This window comes from Centroberyx gerrardi, chromosome 4 (assembly GCF_048128805.1).
Source record: "Centroberyx gerrardi isolate f3 chromosome 4, fCenGer3.hap1.cur.20231027, whole genome shotgun sequence".
In the NCBI taxonomy this organism is placed as follows: domain Eukaryota; kingdom Metazoa; phylum Chordata; class Actinopteri; order Beryciformes; family Berycidae; genus Centroberyx; species Centroberyx gerrardi.
This window is the reverse complement of record NC_136000.1, coordinates 13,495,021-13,503,266: the sequence shown is the minus strand read 5'-3', so window position 1 is coordinate 13,503,266 and position 8,246 is coordinate 13,495,021. Positions and strand designations below refer to the sequence as shown.

Here is an 8,246-nt window from a genome sequence, read left to right as displayed (position 1 = left end):
CTTTGCTTATTTTAAATGATGACTGCATAGAAATGTCTCTGAGTTATCGTGTTTCTCCAGTCTGTCCTGTGTCTGTGTATGTCTCAAATCCAGTGTATACTTCCTGCTGCTTCCTTTTTTAAAAGAAAGGTTTGCGTCACAGCTTCCCGTTTGATTTCTTTTACGACTTCCACCGGTGGGAGGAGTCTCACTATCTGTATCAGTGCAAGAGTTGGAAGCCCATTATATCCGCTGTGTTCTGGGTTATAAAACGAGCGCCTCTATGGAGGCGCCGCCAAAGTTTCAATCCGAGGCGGGACCTGTTTGTGTGCAACGTGTGCGCTCACTGTCGGTCCCTGCTCGGCCATCGGGCGGCGCTGTTCATACCAGGTTTGGCCCCGTTACTCACCGTCAACAACAAAATCATCAGACATTGCCCTCTTGCCTTGTGCAGATCAGTAGACAAAACATTAGTTTTTTTAATGGATTGTCCAACGGATACAGAAAACAGAACAGTGATATATAACCACTAAAAACAAATGATTTGCTATAGGCTCACATTGTAAACACATGTCTCAACAGCAGAACTTTTATCTGCATATGAAATGTCACTATAATATCTGTAAAGGGACCCATAGTGTGTCAGTGTTACTCAATAGTGAGTTTATACTGGCCTTATCCATACTTGATGGTATTTTTTTTGTATCTCCTATGCTTTTACTGCAATACTCCTATAGTATTAGGCTATTATAGGATTATAACTGTCATTCTGTTTCGTAAGGGTTACACAATATTATAGGCTTGGTCTATCTTATTTTTGGCCCATAGATAAATGCAGCCTATTCTTGTATTTGGTAATTTGTCTAGTTGTCTAAACTGTCATAATCTGTAAATATATGAAGAAAGCCTGAAGCCTGAAGGCAGCCTTTTAACATCTTTAAACAAATAGGCCTAATATTAAATAGAAGATTTAACTGTAATGAATTGAGTCAGAGGTTGACCATTTTTGTTGAAACCACTTAGTTTAGAAAAGGGGAAAAAATTAGTTTAAAAATTCACATGTGCTGTTCCAAAGGCCAGCAACAGTTCAATATTTGTGAACATAAACAACCCTCTCCTCGGAAAACCTCCCAGCGCCTCTCATGTCCCGGTCATGAACATTTCACTGTTCTGAGTCACTCTCAGTTGGAGCTACACCAGGGTGACGTCACGGGTTTTGGGACAGGAGGACACAATTCCACAACTGTAGAATAAAATGCTAAATGTTAAAGTGAGCCCTTGGGCACAGGAAACAATCATTTCAAAAGCCTGATGAATTTTAATCAGATCTTCCCTTTATAATAGGGCCTACCTGAAAGAATAAAAACTACTGTCACATATCATTTACAGCTCACGGCTATCAAAACTTAGCCTCACTGTGGTGACTGTGGTTTCACCAGAGGGTATCCTCTAAGCGCATCATGTCCTAAACGGAGTGGGGAATTGCTGCCAACTAGGCTAATTGATGATGTTGACAGTAGCAAACATTCTGCGAAGAGTTTTTGAAGAGAATGTCCCAGAACAGCATGCTTGCTTGTGCTTCTGATTTGTCATTTCAGATACAATTTTCTTGTGAAATACAATATTTTATTTTTTAACCGCTATTAGGTCAACATGGCAACTTTGTACATCCTTTATTGACTAAACTATTATGACACATATCTATTTTTGCTAACTGAACAAAGTTCCCCATAGATAATAAGATGATGTTAGGGCGTATAGTTTATTGAATAGCCTACATTGAAAGTGTTGTCAGTGCAGGAGATGGGCATAAAGGAAAAGGAATATATATGTATTTTGAAATTGTTTGACTTTGTAAATTTAAATCAAATGAGGAAATGACCACATGAAGAAACAGACAAAGAAGAACAGAAGAACCAGTAGCCTATATGCACTACTGCTGTTTTTGCTCTAATCTATATGTAAACAATAGCTTAATCTAGCCAATTTTGCGTATTCGGAAATCCATACACATTCCTCCTGATGGTGATAGCATTTCTAAAGAAAGAAAGAAAGAAAGAAAGAAAGAAAGAAAGAAAGAAAGAAAGAAAGAATATAGATAGAAAATCTTCTAGAGTTCTGTCCCAATTTGACATTTTTTTAGGAAATGGTCACGCTTTCCGAAACAAAAATGTGAACATGAACAGCCAGATAAACATAGAGAGGACAAAACAAAATGCGTTCCTGACGCCCTGGGAACGGGAGCCCGCTGAGAAACAAAAACATTGGACAACTGAGGTGCCGAGGGGGTCCCTGAAGTACCCGCTCATTGATTTGACGGGTGTTTCAGCGATGCCGATTGTGATTGGGCACATTGGACACAGTGTCGACTGCGATTGGACGCTTTGCTTTGCGGTGTCGAATGTGATTGGAGGCGTCGTTTTACGTCGCGCCCGCCTCCCAGAATTTGCAAACAAATTGGCAGCAGCCAGGTACAGACAAACTATGGAAGAAATAACAACAACACTTCTCTCTGTGACTCACCAATCAGTGAACTACTTTTAAAGTAATGTGAAGTCAACAAGTGTAGCTAGCAACGGAAGACAAAGTGACTTTTTGCTAACTGGCTGACCACAACATCCGCGGCAGCATGGAAACAGGCAATAACAGTAACAAAAGATGAGTTGTGTGGAGCTCAAGAGAGCAGCCTGTTAGATTATTTAGTCGTTAATGTTTGTGTGAACTTTGCCGTATCACTAGGTAACAACCAAAGACCCACACAAGGTGAATGACGGTCACCAGCATGTTTCCTTTAGACTCGCCATGGAACATCTCCTTCGCAGGTTGTGGCTTCTTGGGTATCTACCACGTCGGTGTGGCAAGTTGTCTGCTGGAGCAGGCTCCTTTTCTGGTGGCAAACGCCAGGCACATATACGGGGCATCTGCTGGAGCTCTTACCGCTACTGCTTTGGTCAGTGGCGTTTGTCTAGGTATGTATCTTTCGGGTAAGCATTTTCCCTCATGACACTGAGCTCTCAAGGAGTTCTCACAGACTTTGTATTTGATTCACAGGAGAAGCCGGTGCGAGCATCATTGATGTCGCAAAGGAGGCAAGAAAGCGATTCCTCGGACCTATGCATCCTTCTTTCAACCTTGTCAAGATAGTGCGCCATATGCTGCACCGCACGCTGCCACCTGATGCCCACCACCGGGCCACAGGGCGACTGGGAATCTCCCTCACCCGTGTGACAGATGGAGAAAATGTCCTGGTTTCTCAATTCAACAGCAAGGAGGAGCTAGTGCAGGTGAGCACAGACCTACTGTGGCTGTCACTACAGTTTTGTCAAAGATGATGCAGAAAGGTTATGCGCCCACCTTAACTATTTGCCCAAGAGCTGCATTTCTTTTATGAGCTTCTTTTTTTTTTATATATTTAGGCATGTGTATGCAGTGCCTACATCCCAGTGTATTGTGGCCTTATTCCTCCCACACTACAGGGGACGGTGAGTAGATCAAATATTATTCAGCATGTGTGCACTTTCCTTTTGTAGACAATTTCTTATTTGCATCAAGATGGTTCATGAAAAGTCATTGCCTCCATGATCTGAACATATGCACAGTTTTGAAGTTTTAACTACACATGGATATCTCATACACACATACAGTATATTGCTGTTGGAGATGTATAACGGTCTGCCTTGCTCCTTTTTATATTATCATCTTTGCTTGAATCTTGTGTTTCCTTTAATTGTGTTTTATTGTTGTCCCTTTTGGCATATTTTTTTTTCACCAGCAGCCACCCCTGTTAGAGCCCTCCCTCTCTCAAGAGTGTGTTTGTTCTGAATGACTACTGTTTGGCAACACTGATTATAAATTCCTCAGGAGTTTCTTAGTATAAGGGAAAACTAGAACTTGTATTTTCGCTGGACATGTCTCTGGCACAAAGGTTTTCTGAGAACTATTGAGCAACACTAGCGCTCCCACCCTGCGTCTGTGACCTTTGTGATGAGTTTGAGAGCGTACACGTGTTTGTGTGCGCCGAGGGCTTGTGACCAAAATTTGAGAGTGGCAGAACCAGATGTGACTGTGTTGGCAAGGGCTTCAAGGTTGTTCTGTCCTGTCCTATCCTCGGTGGCACAAATTTAAAACTTGATGTCACTGCGATCTTATCAGTTGACACACATCGCATGCCTTCCAGCCAGTTTTAAAATCCATCAGCTGATTTAAAAACAAAACAAAATACTGTCTGCTATGCTCTGTGACCTAAATACCATCAAGGCCATCATTCATTTTGGCATCAAAGGATTCGCAGGTCAGAGATTGTGCTATTACTGATTTGTTTCTATTTATCGATTAATCTTATTTATCTGTTATCCTTCAGCGATACGTCGACGGAGGAATCTCAGACAACCTGCCTCAGTATGAGCTGAAAAATACCATCACTGTGTCACCGTTCTCTGGAGAGAGCGACATCTGTCCCCGAGACACGTCAACCAACATGCACGAGCTGCGCTTCACCAACACCAGCATCCAGTTCACCCTCACCAACCTCTACAGGGTCTCCAGGGCACTTTTCCCTCCAGACCCAATGGTAGGCCGCTTGCTTACACCCTCCCCAATACACACAAACACACACACACACATGCACACACACACAGATTAATTGATTGGTAACTGGCTCAGATGGACTTGAGTGAACTCGGTCGACTTCTCTGACTAATGAGAGATGAATGTGTGTGTTTGTTGTGGGTGCAGGTAATGAAGGCCATGTGTAAACAGGGATATAAAGACGCTCTTCACTTTTTAAAGAGGAATGGTAAGAAACGGTGGTTGTGTTGCTTTTCTAACTTTTTCCAAAGCATGTTATGCTCTGGTTATAATAAATCTGTCCGGAAATAACAAGACTAATTTATCTTTTGTACACTGTCTGGTGATCTGGCCGGAAAATATTACTGAGTATGAATACACAGTGTCTCATACTGATAAGCAATTGGAATTTCTGCTTCCTGTTACAACATGTCATTATATCATACAAATCGATAAATTGCATTAAATGTTTTGTTTGTGATCAGGCTTGTGTTGCCCCTTGTGGCTCCTTACTGTATCTATGTATGTATGTATGTATGTATTTATGTACGTACGTATGGTTTGTATGTATGGTTTGTATGTATTGCTTATTGAATAATTCTAAAAACATGGTATCGTTTTTACAAATATATTGATTATTAAAAACTATACAGTTGAACTACTTAAGAACTTACTTCCCCATTGATCCAAGATAGATAAAATGCTTTCACATTTGCTTTTGTATGCAGGCTTGCTTAACTTCAACGGACCTCACAGAGCCCTGCTGGCCAATGGGGAAGAAAATGAGGATTACGATGATGATGATGATGATGATGATATGAGTGATGAAGATGAAGAAGAGGAAAAGCCACATGGAGAAGACGGAGCAATGGTGGTTCATTCCGATGACTCGATAGAGGAGCATATCTTTGAACACCTTCCACCCAACCTACACAAAGGTAACAGAACTTTATAGAGGAGCGCACGCAATAAGTGCAAAAAGAATGAATAATTGTTTATTTATATTTAATGTGTAATGTAATGTATATCTATTGGATTAGTTAATTTAATTCACTCATGACCTTGTTTTCAGATTGAACACCATTCATTTTTCAGTTTAGTGTGTTATGAATGGATTTCATAAGACCAAGGGTTGTAGAATTGAATAAAGTTAAAACGCCAAATCACCAAAATTGGAGTTGGGAGGTTTTCACACGACAACAACGAAAAGCCGCATGTTTATCTTACGTAATACTGTGGCATGTGGCATGGTACTTCTGAGACTGGTTTTCAGACATGGCCATTGTTTTCACTCTGCCTCCCTCTGCAGCTCTAGTGGAGGCTTGCAAGGAGAGGAGGAGCCTGGCACAGTCGCTAAGCAACCTGCTCCCTGTCAGGATGGCTTCAGCTATGATGCTCCCCTATACTCTCCCCCTGGAGTCTGCCATGTCCATGACTGTCAGGTACGACTTAATTACTCTGCACCTGTGCCCATTCCTTCCTTGACGTGCACTGGATAAGTCAAGGCAGCACATTGCCTACTTGAGCTTTATATCGAGAAGTAGTAGAAGCAAGTGCCATTGTCCTAATTTAAGTTGATTCTATATTTTTACTCTATATCCTATAACAGCTATTATCTTGGTTGTGAATACATTCCAGTGGCAGAAACTATTGGACTAGCATCCTATAATTCTAAAAAGATAGACCCACCATTGAGGTCAAGGTATTTTACAGTGTGGCCATACAATAATAATAGCGTGTCCCATCTGTAGACTTCTGGAATGGCTGCCGGATGTGCAGGAAGATATGGTTTGGATTCGAGGGCAGATGGCCAAAGTGCTACAGCGAGTCGTACGTCAGGCCTCCAAAAGCATTTCCCAGCATGTATCTGCTCGGTGGGTGACTATGCAGTTACACACACACACACACCTTCCTACATTTTCAATGACCCACTTATCTCCTGTATTTATAAAGATAGCAGCTCTTCCTTAAAGCCTCTGCATGCTGGTAATGTTTGCTGTAGGTTTTCCTGTCAGCTGGAGCTGCACCACTACCAGTCGCTCCCGTCTCAGCTCAGCTCCGCCAGCCTTTTTCCCACCTGGGTGAATGAAAGCAGCTCCTCCGTCCTGGACGTCATCATGCGTCTAGACCAGTACCAGAGGCAGCTGCTGCCCGGAGTCTTGTGTATCAACATGGACCTGCAAGGCTCCTTCAAAACTGGACCGCTGACCCCAGACAAGAGCCCTCCATCCATGCTCTCCCCACACTGCCTTAACACTCCAGCTGCTGCCGACTCCAGAGAAGCCATCAGCAGTTCTTAGGAGCCGATGACAGTTTTCTGCTGCAGATGCTGCGGCACTGAGGATCAAAGGTGCTGATTCTAGACTCGGGAAGATTTTAAAAGGACTTCAATCAATTTGTAATATGTCTTTACACCGTTACATTTCTATATTTTTAAGCTGCCTGGAAGATGTTTGTATTCTAATCAACCCGTCTGAACTAGAGTGGATAGAAATGGTAATAATTTACCATTTTTACAATTACTGTGTCGTAAATATTTTTCTTGACTAACGCATAATGAAAATAAGTGTTTAACTACAGTCAGGCTGTGTAGCAAGCCCCAGGTCACAACATACATGTGTTGTGTTCATCAGTGGGGTAAATAGCTGCAGACTTGTCACTCAAACTTGGCACATGCACACAAACAGGCATGTACAGAGTTGGAATACAAGACATTACAAAGAAAAATGCGCGCTTGAACTGGCATGTTTTAAAAAGGCAAGCGTTGATGTTTTTGTGGAATGCAGTCAGACCAGCAGTTAAGCGGAGCGTCTCTGCTGCATCCAGTCAGGAGCTCCAAGCCGCCAGCCTCCGCTAGACCGGAAGTGACGGACCGGGGGAGAGAGGAGAGAACAGTGGGACCGCTGGATGGATTCAGACTCTGAGTGGTTACAGGTCAAGTTCTTCAGTCAACTCCATTTATTTTATGCAAGTGTCAATGCAGTATTATAAACAAATACACTGTCTTTATATTCTGTGTCTGTGTATGTCAGTTTATCTAAGGACTTTACAGTTATTTATATGAACACTACAAAACTGCTTTGCTCTGTTTTTGGTCCTTTCATCTTGCTTTATTTAAGTTGTGACTACTTAGGCCTTCTTGTATTAATGAAACCAGTTTGTGATGAAATTTGAAATCTATAATAGAATGTATTTTGGCATTCTGCTTGAAATTCTGTTGATCAGTGATTTGCTTGCTATATTAAAGCTTTCACATTTTTTAAAGGAACCATAAATCACAAAGTAAATTTGATTTTGATTAATCAAAAACATCAATTTTATCTGATGAATGAAATGTGCGGTATTGCTTCATACTGTATTTGTTGTTGCATGTCCTCATTTGATCTGCCACAACATGACATATCTCCCCAGTCATAACCTGATTGTTTAAAGATTTAATTTTCTCTCGCACTATGTACTACAAAAAATTTTAACTGTGTGATTGGGGCCTTTATTGTACTTGATAAGGCAGCTTACTACTTGAATCAATTTCAATACATTTATAAACTCCCTAGATTAAAGCAATCTATATTTAGTCTTCTTAAAATTATGTTCTCGCGGTGCCTAACTTTGGTGCACTGAAAGAACTGCCAAGTGTCAAAATGTTGCTGGGAATAATGTTTTGCATGATCACTAAATAAACAATGTTATTGTTTAACATT

At 41.4% G+C, this 8,246-nt stretch overlaps 1 protein-coding gene across 1 annotated transcript; it reads left to right on the top strand.

Moving 5' to 3' along the window:
* The first annotated feature begins 2,678 nt into the window (after positions 1-2,678).
* On the top strand, positions 2,679-8,246 carry pnpla2 (patatin-like phospholipase domain containing 2). The gene is made up of 9 exons (XM_071904783.2): positions 2,679-2,948; positions 3,031-3,263; positions 3,396-3,461; positions 4,340-4,549; positions 4,714-4,774; positions 5,274-5,483; positions 5,855-5,987; positions 6,297-6,419; positions 6,548-8,246. The coding sequence occupies exons 1-9, from the start codon at positions 2,747-2,749 to the stop codon at positions 6,843-6,845; spliced, it is 1,536 nt and encodes a 511-aa protein (XP_071760884.1). The 5' UTR covers positions 2,679-2,746; the 3' UTR covers positions 6,846-8,246.